The 15,624-nt window shown below is 57.0% G+C and overlaps 1 protein-coding gene across 1 annotated transcript in view; it reads left to right on the top strand.

Moving 5' to 3' along the window:
- Positions 1–554: 554 nt before the first annotated feature.
- smim7 (small integral membrane protein 7) overlaps positions 555–15,624 on the top strand; it is an 86,201-nt gene continuing 71,131 nt past the window's right edge. The window contains exons 1-2 of the mRNA XM_072482855.1: positions 555–690; positions 14,621–14,662. Of these exons, the coding sequence (XP_072338956.1) occupies positions 665–690; positions 14,621–14,662 (68 nt within the window). The 5' untranslated portion in view covers positions 555–664. The remainder of the gene's footprint in view (positions 691–14,620; positions 14,663–15,624) is intronic.

The raw sequence follows: 15,624 nt of genomic DNA, 5'->3' as shown, positions 1-15,624 counted from the left end.
GGCTGGGGTTTTGGGGGTGAGGTGTTGGGGTTCATGGAGGCTGGGGTTTTGGGGGCGAGGTGTTGGGGTTCAGGGAGGCTGGGGTTTTGGGGGTGAGGTGGGTGTTGGTGTTTAGGGAGGCTGGGGTTTTGGGGGTGAGGTGTTGGGGTTCAGGGAGGCTGGGGTTTTGGGGGTGAGGTGTTGGGGTTCATGGAGGCTGGGGTTTTGGGGGCGAGGTGTTGGGGTTCAGGGAGGCTGGGGTTTTGGGGGTGAGGTGGGTGTTGGGGTTTAGGGAGGCTGGGGTTTTGGGGGTGAGGTGGGTGTTGGGGTTTAGGGAGGCTGGGGTTTTGGGGGTGAGGTGTTGGAGTTTAGGGAGGCTGGGGTTTTGGGGGCGAGGTGTTGGGGTTCAGGGAGGCTGGGGTTTTGGGGGTGAGGTGGGTGTTGGGGTTTAGGGAGGCTGGGGTTTTGGTGGTGAGGTGTTGGGGTTCAGGGAGGCTGGGGTTTTGGGGATGAGGTTCGGGTTTTTGTTGCGACTTGGCAAACTGTGACGTCATTTCAGCCAGCGAGCATTCTGGGTAGGATTGGCATCCGGTCCTTCTATTGGTGGACAGGCCGGGAACGTGAACTCTGATTGGCTGTCCGACCCTTCCGGCTGCGGTTGCGCTGGGCAGTGAGCTGCGGAAAGATGATCGGCGATTTCCTGCTGTTCAGGTAATGGGCGGGAGATAGGACCCGGGGAGGGAGAGGGGTGCGCCAGAGGAGGGAGGGAGGGGAGGGGGCGTGCGCCAGAGGAGGGAGGGGAGGGGAGGGGGCGTGCGCCAGAGGAGGGAGGGGAGGGGGCGTGCGCCAGAGGAGGGAGGGGAGGGGAGGGGGCGTGCGCCAGAGGAGGGAGGGGAGGGGGCGTGCGCCAGAGGAGGGAGGGGGGGGAGGGGGCGTGCGCCAGAGGAGGGAGGGAGGGGAGGGGGCGTGCGCCAGAGGAGGGAGGGAGGGGAGGGGGCGTGCGCCAGAGGAGGGAGGGAGGGGAGGGGGCGTGCGCCAGAGGAGGGAGGGAGGGGAGGGGGCGTGCGCCAGAGGAGGGAGGGAGGGGAGGGGGCGTGCGCCAGAGGAGGGAGGGAGGGGAGGGGGCGTGCGCCAGAGGAGGGAGGGAGGGGAGGGGGCGTGCGCCAGAGGAGGGAGGGAGGGGAGGGGGCGTGCGCCAGAGGAGGGAGGGAGGGGAGGGGGCGTGCGCCAGAGGAGGGAGGGAGGGGAGGGGGCGTGCGCCAGAGGAGGGAGGGAGGGGAGGGGGCGTGCGCCAGAGGAGGGAGGGAGGGGAGGGGGCGTGCGCCAGAGGAGGGAGGGAGGGGAGGGGGCGTGCGCCAGAGGAGGGAGGGAGGGGAGGGGGCGTGCGCCAGAGGAGGGAGGGAGGGGAGGGGGCGTGCGCCAGAGGAGGGAGGGAGGGGAGGGGGCGTGCGCCAGAGGAGGGAGGGAGGGGAGGGGGCGTGCGCCAGAGGAGGGAGGGAGGGGAGGGGGCGTGCGCCAGAGGAGGGCGGGAGGGGAGGGGGCGTGCGCCAGAGGAGGGAGGGAGGGGAGGGGGCGTGCGCCAGAGGAGGGAGGGAGGGGAGGGGGCGTGCGCCAGGGGAGGGAGGGAGGGGAGGGGGCGTGCGCCAGGGGAGGGAGGGAGGGGAGGGGGCGTGCGCCAGGGGAGGGAGGGAGGGGAGGGGGCGTGCGCCAGGGGAGGGAGGGAGGGGAGGGGGCGTGCGCCAGGGGAGGGAGGGAGGGGAGGGGGCGTGCGCCAGGGGAGGGAGGGAGGGGAGGGGGCGTGCGCCAGGGGAGGGAGGGAGGGGAGGGGGCGTGCGCCAGGGGAGGGAGGGAGGGGAGGGGGCGTGCGCCAGGGGAGGGGAGGGGGCGTGCGCCAGGGGAGGGGAGGGGGCGTGCGCCAGGGGAGGGGAGGGGGCGTGCGCCAGGGGAGGGGAGGGGGCGTGCGCCAGGGGAGGGGAGGGGGCGTGCGCCAGAGGAGGGAGGGAGGGGGCGTGCGCCAGAGGAGGGAGGGAGGGGAGGGGAGGGGGCGTGCGCCAGAGGAGGGAGGGAGGGGAGGGGGCGTGCGCCAGAGGAGGGAGGGGAGGGGAGGGGGCGTGCGCCAGGGGAGGGAGGGGAGGGGGCGTGCGCCAGAGGAGGGAGGGGAGGGGAGGGGGCGTGCGCCAGAGGAGGGAGGGGAGGGGAGGGGAGGGGAGGGGGCGTGCGCCAGAGGAGGGAGGGGAGGGGAGGGGGCGTGCGCCAGAGGAGGGAGGGGAGGGGAGGGGGCGTGCGCCAGAGGAGGGAGGGGAGGGGAGGGGGCGTGCGCCAGAGGAGGGAGGGGAGGGGGCGTGCGCCAGAGGAGGGAGGGGAGGGGGCGTGCGCCAGAGGAGGGAGGGAGGGAGGGGAGGGGGCGTGCGCCAGAGGAGGGAGGGAGGGAGGGGAGGGGGCGTGCGCCAGAGGAGGGAGGGAGGGAGGGGAGGGGGCGTGCGCCAGAGGAGGGAGGGAGGGAGGGGAGGGGGCGTGCGCCAGAGGAGGGAGGGAGGGAGGGAGGGGAGGGGGCGTGCGCCAGAGGAGGGAGGGAGGGAGGGGAGGGGGCGTGCGCCAGAGGAGGGAGGGAGGGAGGGGAGGGGGCGTGCGCCAGAGGAGGGAGGGAGGGAGGGGAGGGGGCGTGCGCCAGAGGAGGGAGGGAGGGAGGGGAGGGGGCGTGCGCCAGAGGAGGGAGGGAGGGAGGGGAGGGGGCGTGCGCCAGAGGAGGGAGGGAGGGAGGGGAGGGGGCGTGCGCCAGTGGAGGGAGGGAGGGAGGGGAGGGGGCGTGCGCCAGAGGAGGGAGGGAGGGAGGGGAGGGGGCGTGCGCCAGAGGAGGGAGGGAGGGAGGGGAGGGGGCGTGCGCCAGAGGAGGGAGGGAGGGAGGGGAGGGGGCGTGCGCCAGAGGAGGGAGGGAGGGAGGGGAGGGGGCGTGCGCCAGAGGAGGGAGGGAGGGAGGGGAGGGGGCGTGCGCCAGAGGAGGGAGGGAGGGAGGGGAGGGGGCGTGCGCCAGAGGAGGGAGGGAGGGGAGGGGGCGTGCGCCAGAGGAGGGAGGGAGGGAGGGGAGGGGGCGTGCGCCAGAGGAGGGAGGGAGGGGAGGGGGCGTGCGCCAGAGGAGGGAGGGAGGGAGGGAGGGGAGGGGGCGTGCGCCAGAGGAGGGAGGGAGGGAGGGGAGGGGGCGTGCGCCAGAGGAGGGAGGGAGGGAGGGGAGGGGGCGTGCGCCAGAGGAGGGAGGGAGGGAGGGGAGGGGGCGTGCGCCAGAGGAGGGAGGGAGGGAGGGGAGGGGGCGTGCGCCAGAGGAGGGAGGGAGGGAGGGGAGGGGGCGTGCGCCAGAGGAGGGAGGGGAGGGGGGCGTGCGCCAGAGGAGGGAGGGGAGGGGGGCGTGCGCCAGAGGAGGGAGGGGAGGGGGCGTGCGCCAGAGGAGGGAGGGAGGGGAGGGGGCGTGCGCCAGAGGGAGGGAGGGAGGGAGGGGAGGGGGCGTGCGCCAGAGGAGGGAGGGAGGGGGCGTGCGCCAGAGGAGGGAGGGAGGGAGGGGAGGGGGCGTGCGCCAGTAGAGGTGAGTGGAGGGGGCGCGCGCCAGAGGAGGTGAGGGGAGGGGGCGTGCGTCAGAGGAGGTGAGGGGAGGGGACGCGCACCAGAGGAGGGAGGGGAGGGGGTGCGCGCGCACCAGAGGAGGGAGGGGAGGGGGTGCGCGCGCACCAGAGGAGGGGAGGGGCCGTGCGCCAGAGGAGGGGAGTGGAGGGGTCGCGCGCCAGAGGAGGGAGGGGAGCGGGCGCGCACCAGAGGAGGGAGGGGAGGGGGCGCGCGTCAGAGGAGGGAGGGGAGGGGGCGCGCGCCAGAGGAGGGAGGGGAGGGGGCGCTCGCCAGAGGAGGGAGGGGAGGGGGCGAGCGCCAGAGGAGGGAGGGGAGGGGGCGAGCGCCAGAGGAGGGAGGGGAGGGGGCGAGAGTGCCCCAGGGGAGAGGGGGGCGAGAGTGCGCCCGAGGGGGGGGGCGAGAGTGCGCCCGAGGGGGGGCGGGAGTGCGCCCGAGGGGTGAGGGGGGGGGCGAGAGTGCGCCAGTGGAGGGAGGGGAGGGGGCTAGAGTGCCCCAGCGGTGATGGGGGGGCCGAGAGTGCCCCAGGGGGAGGGGGGGCGAGAGTGCCCCAGGGGGGAGGGGGGGGCGAGAGTGCGCCCGAGGGGGGGGCGAGAGTGCGCCCGAGGGGGTGGGGGGGGCGAGAGTGCGCCCGAGGGGTGAGGGGGGGGGGCGAGAGTGCGCCAGTGGAGGGAGGGGAGGGGGCGAGAGTGCCCCAGCGGTGATGGGGGGGCCGAGAGTGCCCCAGGGGGAGGGGGGGCGAGAGTGCCCCAGGGGGGAGGGGGGGGCGAGAGTGCGCCCGAGGGGGGGGGGGAGAGTGCGCCCGAGGGGGGGTGGGGGGGCGAGAGTGCACCCGAGGGGGGAGGGGGGGCGAGAGTGCGCCCGAGGGGGGAGCGAGAGTGCGCCCGAGGGGGGTGGGCGAGAGTGCGCCCGAGGTGGGGGGGGGGGGGCGAGAGTGCACCCGAGGGGGGAGGGGGCGGGCGAGAGTGCGCCCGAGGGGGAGGGGTCGGGCGAGAGTGCGCCCGAGGGGGGAGGGAGGGGCGAGAGTGCGCCCGGGGGGGGCGAGAGTGCGCCCGAGGGGGGATGGGGGGCGAGAGTGCGCCCGAGGGGGGGCGAGAGTGCGCCCGAGGGTGGAGGGGGGGGCGAGAGTGCGCCCGAGGGGGGGGGGCGAGAGTGCGCCCGAGGGGGGGGCGAGAGTGCGCCCGAGGGGGGGGGCGAGAGTGCGCCCGAGGGGGGGCGAGAGTGCGCCCGAGGGGGGGGCGAGAGTGCGCCCGAGTTGGGGGGGGGGGGGCGAGAGTGCGCCCGAGTTGGGGGGGCGAGAGTGCACCCGAGTGGGGGGGGGGGGAAAGAGTGCGCCCGAGGGGGGAGAAAGAGTGCGCCCGAGGGGGGAGAAAGAGTGCGCCCGAGGGGGGGGAAGAGTGCGCCCGATTGGGGGGGCGGGAGGAAGAATGCGCCAGAGGGGGCGAGGGGGGAGTGCGCCAGAGGGGACGAGGGGGGAGTGCGCCAGAAGGGGCGAGGGGAGAATGCGCCAGAGGGGGCAAGGAGGGAGTGCGCCAGAGGGGGCGTGGGCACCAGCGGGGGCGAAGGCGCCAGAGAGGGGGAGGGGGGATTGCGCCAGAGGGAGTGAGGGTGGAGGGCGCGAGGGGAAGGGGGGTGGAGGGCGCGAGGGGGGGGGCGAGAGTGCGCCCGAGGGGGGGCGAGAGTGCGCCCGAGGGGGGGCGAGAGTGCGCCCGAGGGGGGGGGCGAGAGTGCGCCCGAGTTGGGGGGGGGGCGAGAGTGCGCCCGAGGAGGGAGAAAGAGTGCGCCCGAGGGGGGAGAAAGAGTGCGCCCGAGGGGGGAGAAAGAGTGCGCCCGAGGGGGGGGGGAAGAGTGCGCCCGATTGGGGGGGCGGGGGAGGAAGAATGCGCCAGAGGGGGCGAGGGGGGAGTGCGCCAGAGGGGGCGAGGGGGGAGTGCGCCAGAGGGGACGAGGGGGGAGTGCGCCAGAAGGGGCGAGGGGAGAATGCGCCAGAGGGGGCGAGGGGGGAGTGCGCCAGAGGGGGCGAGGGGGGAATGCGCCAGAGGGGGCAAGGGGGGAGTGCGCCAGAGGGGGCGAGGGCACCAGTGGGGGCGAAGGCGCCAGAGAGGGGGAGGGGGGATTGCGCCAGAGGGAGTGAGGGTGGAGGGCGCGAGGGGAAGGGGGATGGAGGGCGCGAGGGGGGGGAGAGTTCGTCAGAGGGGGGGGGCGTGTGCCAGAGTGGGGGGGCGGGGGAGTGTGCCAGAGGGGGCAAAGGGGTGGTGCGCCAAAGGGGGAACAGTGCGCCAGAGGGCGGGGGGGGGGTGAAGTGCGCCAGAGGGGGGGGGCGAGAGAGTGCGCCCAAGGGGGGGTGGGAGTGTGCCCGAGTGGGAGGGGGGCGAGAGTGCGCCCGAGGGGGGAGGGGGGCGAGAGTGCGCCCGAGGGGGGGGGGGGGAGAGAGTGCGCCCGAGGGGGGGGGGGGGGGGAGAGAGTGCGCCCGAGGGGGGGGGGGAAGAGTGCGCCCGAGGGGGGGAGGGGGGGGAAGAGTGCGCCCATGGGGGGGGGCTGGGAGAGTGCGCCCGAGGGGGCGAGGGGGGGAGTGCGCCAGAGGGGGCGAGTGCGCCAGAGGGGGAGAGGGGGGAGTGCGCCAGAGGGGGAGAGGGGGGAGTGCGCCAGAGGGGGAGAGGGGGGAGTGCGCCAGAGGGGGCGAGGGGGGAGTGCGCCAGAGGGGGCGAGGGGGGAGTGCGCCAGAGGGGGCGAGGGGGGAGTGCGCCAGAGGGGGCGAGGGGGGAGTGCGCCAGAGGGGGCGAGGGGGGAGTGCGCCAGAGGGGGAGCAGTGCGCCAGGGGTGGGGGTGGGGTGCGCCAGAGGGGGAGCAGTGCGCCAGGGGTGGAGGTAGAGAGATAGAGGAACAGATTGGGCGTCAGATCTTGGAAAAGTACAGAAGTAACAGAGTTGTCATGGGTGACTTCAACTTCCCTAATATTGACTGGAACCTCCTTTGTGCAAATGGTTTGATGGAGCAGATTTTGTCAGGTGTGTCCAGGAAGGATCCCTGACTCAATATGTAGACAGGCCGACTAAGGGGGAGGCCATATTGGACTTGGTGCTCGGCAACAACCAGGCCAGGTGTCAGATGTCTCGGTGGGAGAGCATTTCAGTGACAGTGACCACAACTCCTTGACCTTTACAATAGTCATGGAGAGGGATAGGGACAGACAGTATGGGAAGGTATTTAATTGTGGGAGGGGAAATTATACTGCTATTAGACAGGAGCTGAGGAGCATAAAGTGGGAACAATTGTTCTTGGGGAAATGCACAACAGTAATGTGGGGGTTGTTTAAGGAGCACTTGCTGCGAGTGCTGGATAGTTTTGTCTCACTGAGCCGAGGAAGGAATGGTAAGGTGAAGGAGCCTTGGATGACAAGAGAAGGGGAGCTTCTAGTCAAGAGGAAGCAGGAAGCTTACATAAGGTTGAGGAAGCAAGGATCTGACTCGGCTCTAGAGGGTTACAAGGTAGCCAGGAAGGAACTCAAAAATGGACTGAAGAGCTAGAAGGGGGCATGAAAACGTCCTGGCGGGAAGGACTAGGGAAAACCCCAAGGCTTCTACACTTACGTGAGAAATAAGAGGATGATCAGAGTGAGAGTAGGGCCGATCAGGGATAGTGGAGGGAACTTGTGCCTAGAGTCTGAGGAGATGGGAGGCCCAAAATGAATATTTTGCTTCAGTATTCACTAGAGAGAGGAACCTTGTTGCCCATAAGAACAGTGTGAACCAGGTTAATAGACTCGAACGGGTTGATATTAAGAAGGAGGATGTGCTGGAAATTTTGAAAAGCATCAGGATAGATAAGTCCCCTGGGCCTGACTGGATATACCCAAGGTTACTACGGGAAGCGAGGGAGGAGATTGCTGCGCCGTTGCCGATGATCTTTGCGTCCTCCCTCTCCAATGGAGTAGTACCGGATGATTGGAGGGAGGCAAATGTTGTTCCCCTATTCAAGAAAGGGAATAGGGAAATCCCTGGGAATTACAGACCCATCAGTCTTACGTCTGTGGTGAGCAAAATATTGGAAAGGATTCTGAGAGACAGGATTTATGATTATTTGGAAAAACAGTTTGATTAAAGATAGTCAGCATGGCTTTGTGAGGGGCAGATCATGCCTCACAAGACTCATTGAATTCTTTGAGGATGTGACGAGACACATTGATGAAGGTCGGGCAGTGGATGTGGTGCATTTGGATTTCAGTAAGGCATTTGATAAGGTTCCCCATGGTAGGCTCATTCAGAAAGTTAGGGGGCATGGGATACAGGGACATTTGGCTGTCTGGATACAATTGGCTGGCCGAAAGAAGATAGCGAGTGGCAGTGGATGGAAAGTATTCTGCCTGGAGGTCGGTGACCAGTGGTGTCCCGCAAGGATCTGTTCTGGGACCTCTGCTCTTTGTGGTTTTTATAAATGACTTGGATGAGGAAGTGGAAGGGTGGGTTAGCAAGTTTGCCGATGACACGAAGGTTGGTGGAGTTGTAGATAGTGTTGAGGATTGTTGCAGGTTACAACAGGACATTGACAGGATGCAGAGCTGGGCTGAGAAGTGGCAGATGGAGTTCAACCTTGATAAATATGAAGTGATTCATTTTGGAAGGTTGAATTTGAATGCTGAATACAGGGTTAAAGGCAGGATTCTTGGAAGTGTGGAGGAACAGAGGGATCTTGGGGTCCACATACATAGATCCCTCAAAGTTGCCACCCAGGTTGATAGGGTTGTTAAGAAGGCGTATGGTGTGTTGTCTTTCATTAACAGGGGGATTGAGTTTAAGAGCTGCGAGGTTTTGCTGCAGCTTTATAAAACTCTAGTTAGACCACACTTGGAATATTGTGTCCAGTTCTGGTCGCCTCATTATAGGAAGGATGTGGGTGATTTGGAGAGGGTACAGAGGCGATTTACCAGGATGCTGCCTGGACTGGAGGGCACGTCTTATGAAGAAAGGTTGAGGGAGCTAGGGCTTTTCTCACTGGAGCGAAGAAGGAAGAGAGGTGACTTGATAGAGGTGTACATGGTGATGAGAGGCATGGATAGAGTGGATAGCCAGAGACTCGTCCCCTGGTTTGGAAATGGCTGTCACAAGGGGACATAATTTTAAGGTGATTGGAGGAAGGTATAGGGGAGGTGTCAGAGGTAGGTTCTTTACATAGAGAGTGGTGGGTGTGTGGAATGCACTGCCAGCAGAGGTGGTGGAGTCAGAGTCATTAGAGACATTTAAGCGACTCTTAGACAGGCACATGGACAGCAGTAAATTGAAGGGGTGTTGGGTCGGTTGATCTTAGATTAGGATAAATGGTCGGCTCAACATCGTGGGCTGAAGGGCCTGTACTGTGCTGTACTGTTCTATGTTCTTAATACAGCCTGCAAAATGCATTGACCATGTGTTGGGTGGGTTTAAGTTCGGCTGCAGAGATTTGAGCATGTCACCTAGGCCCACACGGTAATGTCGCTCTCTCTCTCTCTCTCCTCCCCCGCACACAGTTGGGTGTGAAGGATGTCGTGATACAATTTCAAAGAACAGTGGAGAAGTACTTTCCAGCTTCCCGACCCATATTTAACCCTCAGCCGTCATTAAAAGCACGGATTATCTGGTGATGATACGCTGGGTAATTGGCTGCTGCTTTTGTTACATTATAACAGAGACTACACTTCATCAGGATTTAATTGGATCCTAAAACCCTGAACATTTTGGGATTGTGAAAGGTGCTTTATCAAGACAGTTCTTTTTAAAATTGCATCTGTGGTATTTACATTTTTGTTATATTTTTCACGAAAAATGTTATCCCATTGAAGTTTTGATATTTTGAGTAATTGTTTTAGCCTGAATGAATGCAGTCACTAAAAACCCTTGAATTATGTGACTGGAAAAACTTAAATCAATTAAAAATATGACACAAAGGTGCGATGCCCTCAGTGCAGAAGGAGGCCCTTTGGACCATCGAGGCTGCACCAACCAGCCGAAAGAACACGCTACCGAGGCACACGTCCCCATCCTATCTCAGTAACCCTACCTCACGTTTTGGGTCACTTAAGGGGCAATTTAGCATGTCCAATCCATCTAACCTGGACATCTTTGGACTGTGGGAGGAAACCGGAGCACCCAGAGGAAACCCATGCAGACACTAGGAGAAAGTGCACACTCCATGCAGACAGTCACCCAAGACCGCAATTGATCCCGGGTCTCTGGCGCTGTGGGGCAACAGTGCTAACCACTGCCATCGTGCCGGCAATGACAAACATTTAAGGAATTGATTCTTCATTTGTGATGATTATGCATTCCCTTCTTAAATTTAAAAAACTCAAGTACAGTGGTCCAATGTGACTAACGAGAAGTGAAAGATAATATTAGCTAGAGGGAAGAGGCTTATCATGTTGCTAAAAAGAGTAGTATGCTTGAGGATTGGGAGGATTTTAAAATTCAGTGAATGATGACCAGGAAATTGATGATGAAAGAGAAGATAGAATATGAGAGTAAACTAGTGCGGGACATGAGAATAGATTGTAAAATTGTACGTATTTAAGAAAGGAGATGAACTGGATTAAATGTGGGTCTCTTGGAGGCAGAGACAGGAGACGTTACAATGGGAAATCAGGAATTGGCAGAGACATTAAATGACTACTTTGTAAATGTCTTCACGATAGAAAACACAAAAATTCCAGAATTATTAGGGAACTGAGGGTCTAGTGAAAATGAGATGAGGAATATTATTAGCATTAGTGAAGAAATAACATTGGAAGGAATTAATTGGACTAAAATTAACATCCCCCGGAGCTGATGGCCGACATTCTAGAGTTTTGAGATCTGTATATGGAGATGATGGAGGCATTAGTGTTGGGACCTTTGTTTTTCCTGATATTTGTTAATGATCTAGAATTTGTGTACAGGGCACAATTTCAAATTTGTGGATGATACGAAACTCGGAGGCCCATTGTCAACTGTGAGGAGAAGTGGCAGATGAAGTTCAATGTGAAGAAATGTGAAGTAACTTATTTTGTCAGGAAGAACATGGAGACAATATGAAATAAAGGGGACCATTCCAAAGGAGGTGCTGGAACAGAGGACCCTGGGTTCATATGGGCATAAGTCATCAAAGTTGACAGGACACGTTGAGAGAGCAGTTGATAAAACATACAGCATCCTTGCACGGTTTTATTAATTGAGACACTAGTTTGGCCTCACCTGGAGTTGTGATCAGTTCCGAACACCGCATTTTAGAAAGGATGTGAAGGCATTGGCGATAGCGCAGAGAAGATTCACAGGAACGATTCCAGAGATGAGGAACTTCAGTTATAATAATCTTTTATTGTCACCAGTATGAAGTTACTGTGAAAAGCCTCTAGTTGCCACATTCCGGTGCCTGTTTGAGTAAGCTGGTACGGGAATTGAACACGCGCTGCTGGCCTTGTTCTGCATCACAAACCAGCTATCTAGCCCACTGAGCTAACCAGCCCTTTTGTTGTGAAGATAGATTGGAGAAGTTGGGACTATTTTTTTGGGAGAACATGGGAATGGAGACCTTGAGCTATTGAGGATACATTGTGCTCGTTGTCCTGTGGAGCTGTTAACAGTGGCTGTTAAAATACTCCCTAGAATACCCACGTCTGGGTCCCATTCAATTAGGTTGTTTATACACCAAGCACACTTAACCCAGCACACTATTCCTACAAATTGCCTCTTATACAGGCATCTAAGCCAATGAACAAAAACAAAATTTTCCCACAACAGGAATTAAGAGCAGAAGTAGGCAATTTAGCACTCGAGCCTGCTCCACCACACAATCAGATCATGGCTGATCTCTTCCTGGTCTCAAAGCCACCTCCCTACCTGTTCCCCATATCCCTTTAACCTGTTTCTTATCAGAAATATATCTCATCTCTTTCTTGAAACCATTTAATGATTCGGACTCCGCCGCACGATAGGGCAGTGAGTTCCCCAAATTCACCACCCCTGCGAGAAGTAGTTCCTCCTCATCTCAGTTTGAAATCTACCGTCTGTCAACCTATATCTGTGACATCTTGTTCTAGATTTCCCCACAAGGGGGAACATTTTGTCTACATTTACTTTTTCAATCCCTTTTAGTAATTTATATGCCTTGATCAGATCCTCTCTCATCCTTCGAAACTCCAGTGAGTACAAACTCAAACTGTTTAATCTCACCTCATGCCTCATCCCCGGAAGACCTGAGAGGAGATTTGACCGAGGGATTGAAAATCATGAGGGGTCTAGACAGAGTAGATAGAAAGAAACTGTTTTCACTCGTGAAAGGATCGAGAACGAAAGTGCACAGATTTAAAGATATTTGCAAAGAAGCAAATGAGAATCTTTTTCACCATGAGTGGTAGGGATCTGGAATGCACTGCCGGAGAGTATGGTGGCGGCAGGTTCAATCGAGGCTTTCAAAGGGGAATTAAACTGTTACTTGAAATGGAACAATGTGCAGGGTTATGGGGAGAAGGCAGCAGAATGGCACAAAGTAAATTGCTCATTCTGTGAGCCAGTGCAAACACGATGGCCAAATGTCCTCCTGCACTGTGAAATTCTGTGATTCTGTATTAGCACGGATGGGGAGAGAAAACTGAATCAGTTTATTTTCAGTTTGTCAAGCTAGAACTAGTAAAATACAGCAATGATCAGTACCTGGGCGGCAGCTATTTATAATCTGTATTAATGACCTGGATTAGGGGACCAAGGGTAATCTATCTTGAGTTTGCTGGCGATACATAGTTAATGGAGAAGTAAACAGATGCAAATTGGCTGCAAAAGGATTTAGAGATGTTAAGTGAATGGAGAAGAATATGGCAGATGGAAGAAAATGTGGAGAAATTTGCCACTTTGGAAAATTAGGAAAAGAGAATTTTAAAAAAAATGTGAGAGACTGAAAAATTTGGAGGGACGACGGAGAAGCAAAACTCGCAGGGTGTCAATGTGCAAGTGGCGTAACAATTAGGAAAGCAAACGGTATGTTAGCCTTTATTACAAAAGGATCAGAGAGCAAGTTGCAACTCAGATTCTGAAGGTTTTGATGTTCAGATGCAGCAAGATCTGGACAACATTCAGGTTTGGGCTGATAAATGGCAAGAGACATTTGCACTAGACAAGTGCCAGACAATGACCATCTGCAATGAGAGAATCTAACCAATTCCCCATGACATTCAATGGCATTACCATTGCTGAATCCCCCACTCTCAACATCCTGGGGATTACCATTGACGAGAAACTCAACTGGACTAGCTCCATAAATACAGGAGCAGATTGGAGGTTGGGAATTCTGTGGAGAGTAACTCATCTGACTCCCAAAGCCTGTCCGCCGTCTACAAGGCACAAGTCAGGAGTCTGATGGAATACTTTCCACATGCTGGATGCGTGCAGCTCCAACAATACTCGGGAAGATTGACACCATCCAGGCCAAAGCAGCCTGCTTGATCGGCACACTATCCACCAACCTCAATATTCACATCCTCTACTACCAACGCCCAGCGGCAGTGTGTACCATATATAAGATGCACTGCAGCAACTCCTTCGCTCCTTACTCCAAAGTTCCTACGACAGCAACTTCCAAACCCACAACCTTCATTACCTAGAAGGACACATATGAACACCACCACCTGCATGTTCCTCTCCCCAAGCCACAAGCCTTCCTCAGTTGGAACTATATCACCATTCCTTCACTGTCACTAGGCCAAAATCCTGGAACTACCTATCGGCACTATGGATGCACTTACACCAGATGGACTAGTGGTTCTAGAAGGTGGCCCACCACTACCTTCTCCAGGGTAATTAGGGATGGGCAGCAAATGTTGGTCTTGCCAGTGATGAAAAAACAAAATAAAGGGTAAAGTATTACTGCGATTGTATTGGGGGTAGGCGCGCCATACTTGGAGTAAGGAAGACTATATTTACCAAGACTCTCTAAGATTCACTACCCTGATTTCTGGGATGAGGGTGTTATTGCCTTATGAGGCTTACATTCTTCAGAGTTTAGAAGATTGAGAAGTGATCTCATTGCAGCATATTACATTTCTGAGAAGACACTTCACAGGACAGCTGCTGGGAGGATGCTTCCTCAGTGGGTAACACTCTTGGAATAGGAATAAAGGGTGTTTTGGACTTTGAAGGAAATGTCTTCACTGAGTGAGAGGGTTGTAAACTTTTGGGATTCTCTATCCCAGAAAGTGGAGGATGTTTGGTTGTTGAATATATTGAAGCCAGAGGATAAAGGTTTGCCTTGAGAGGGGTTCTACAGGCGGTGGCAACCGTCCCTAGACTATCCCGCGGAGCGTTAGATGAAGGTCGGACAGCAGCAGCAGCAACCCAGAGGGGGGATATCTTTTGGGGTGGGGGGGAGGTTTCTTTTTCTGGGGGGGTATCTGAGCAAGAAAATACATGAATGATCCGGAAAACTGAAATGTACGGGAGGAATCCAATGTACAAAGTTCTGTACCATATTGACTTGCCAAGTTCATGTCTTACCAAGCAAACTTTCTTTCTTTTGTGTTACGGGAGGGGGGGTTATTTGTAAGGTTGAAAATTTTGTTGAAAAATTCTTAATAAATATATATTTTTTTAAAAAGAATATATTGAAGCCAGAGGGATAATAAGGGAATGAAGGGATGTATGGATAGGGTGGGAAGGCATAGCCAAAGTAAAAGGTAGTGGGAAGGAAGGGGTCAAGCTACGTACTCTCCTGTCTATTTCTTATGTCCCCATTGTCATAACCGGCTGCTCACTGCTGGTAAAGGGAACACCAAACCGAAATAACATGTTTCACACTTCTGAATGTTTGGGAAAAGGGTATTTAAAAAATTTAGCTGCAACATTGGAACTCCCTGAACTAGCCGCTTCCCTCTTCCAGAAATGTTGCTCAGTTTTCTGTCAGAAGAAACTAACTAGAAGATGGGAAGATATGTGTCCCAGCAAATACATGCAATGCAAAAGGCAACCTGCAAGGGTGGCAAAATTACAAGATAAAATTATTCCTTCTTGTGTTCACTTTGTTTAATCTCTTGCAGCACCTTGCTGATGAATGCAGGAGCAGTGCTGAACTTCAAACTGTGAGTATGCAGGTCTGAATCAGGCTTCAAAATGTGTATTTGTCCTCTTTAAAGGTGACTTTGTTTCTAAATTTGTAAGATTTGGCAATTTCTAGAGAATTTCAACATTACATTAAAGCAGTGAGTACACTTTTTTAAACAATGTTTATTCTATGAACTCAAGTTAACCTTTTAAAAACAAACATTGAATATCTTAACACCCATTACTTCAAAGATAACCCCAAAAGACTACAACACTAAATAATCTTTCAAACTGTTCCTTTAAACATGCAAAAGACTTCAAACCTTCAAAAATAGGAGCACATTAGGTTACATTCAATATATTTATAGTCTTTGGATTGCAGAAATCAACAGACCAGCTCTGTGTTTCTTCATGCAGCTCACAGAAAACACACAGACACTCCCAGCTGCCTTCTCAAAAAGCAGAAGTGAGCTCAGCTCCCCCCACCCTCTGACATCACTTCAGTAATATGATCAGCTCCATTTCCTATAGGTACATTGCTTAAACATCCATTTCTTAAAGGTAGTCTCACATGGCCCCGCCCCCAAAGAAAAAAAAAACCCCCATCAACTTCAAGATGGTTTCATTTTTCACCTTTGCATCATCAATTAAGAAATGCACACAGTAAAAACAGTTGACCTGTTCAAAAAAAACAACACGCGCAAGCAGGTGTAATAATATAGTCCATTTCTTTTCCCGTTCTTCTTCCTCCAACCAAAATCCTTCTCAATTGACAGTCTCTTTGAACAAGAAAGTCTCTGCACAGAAATCTATCCATTTCTCTATGCCTTGGCATTTCTCTTTAAAGTTAGATACTTCAGTTCAATCTGATCACAGAGTCCCTTGCAATTCTCCAATACAGGAGCATCGGTTACCACAGCTTTCAGGCAGTCAAATGCATGTTGAAACTCCGCTGTCCATTGAAATTGTTTTAATACGTTTCTTCAGCAAGTCCATCAGT

Source organism: Scyliorhinus torazame, chromosome 18 (assembly GCF_047496885.1).
Source record: "Scyliorhinus torazame isolate Kashiwa2021f chromosome 18, sScyTor2.1, whole genome shotgun sequence".
In the NCBI taxonomy this organism is placed as follows: Eukaryota; Metazoa; Chordata; class Chondrichthyes; order Carcharhiniformes; family Scyliorhinidae; genus Scyliorhinus; species Scyliorhinus torazame.
This window is presented reverse-complemented; position numbering and strand designations above follow the sequence as displayed.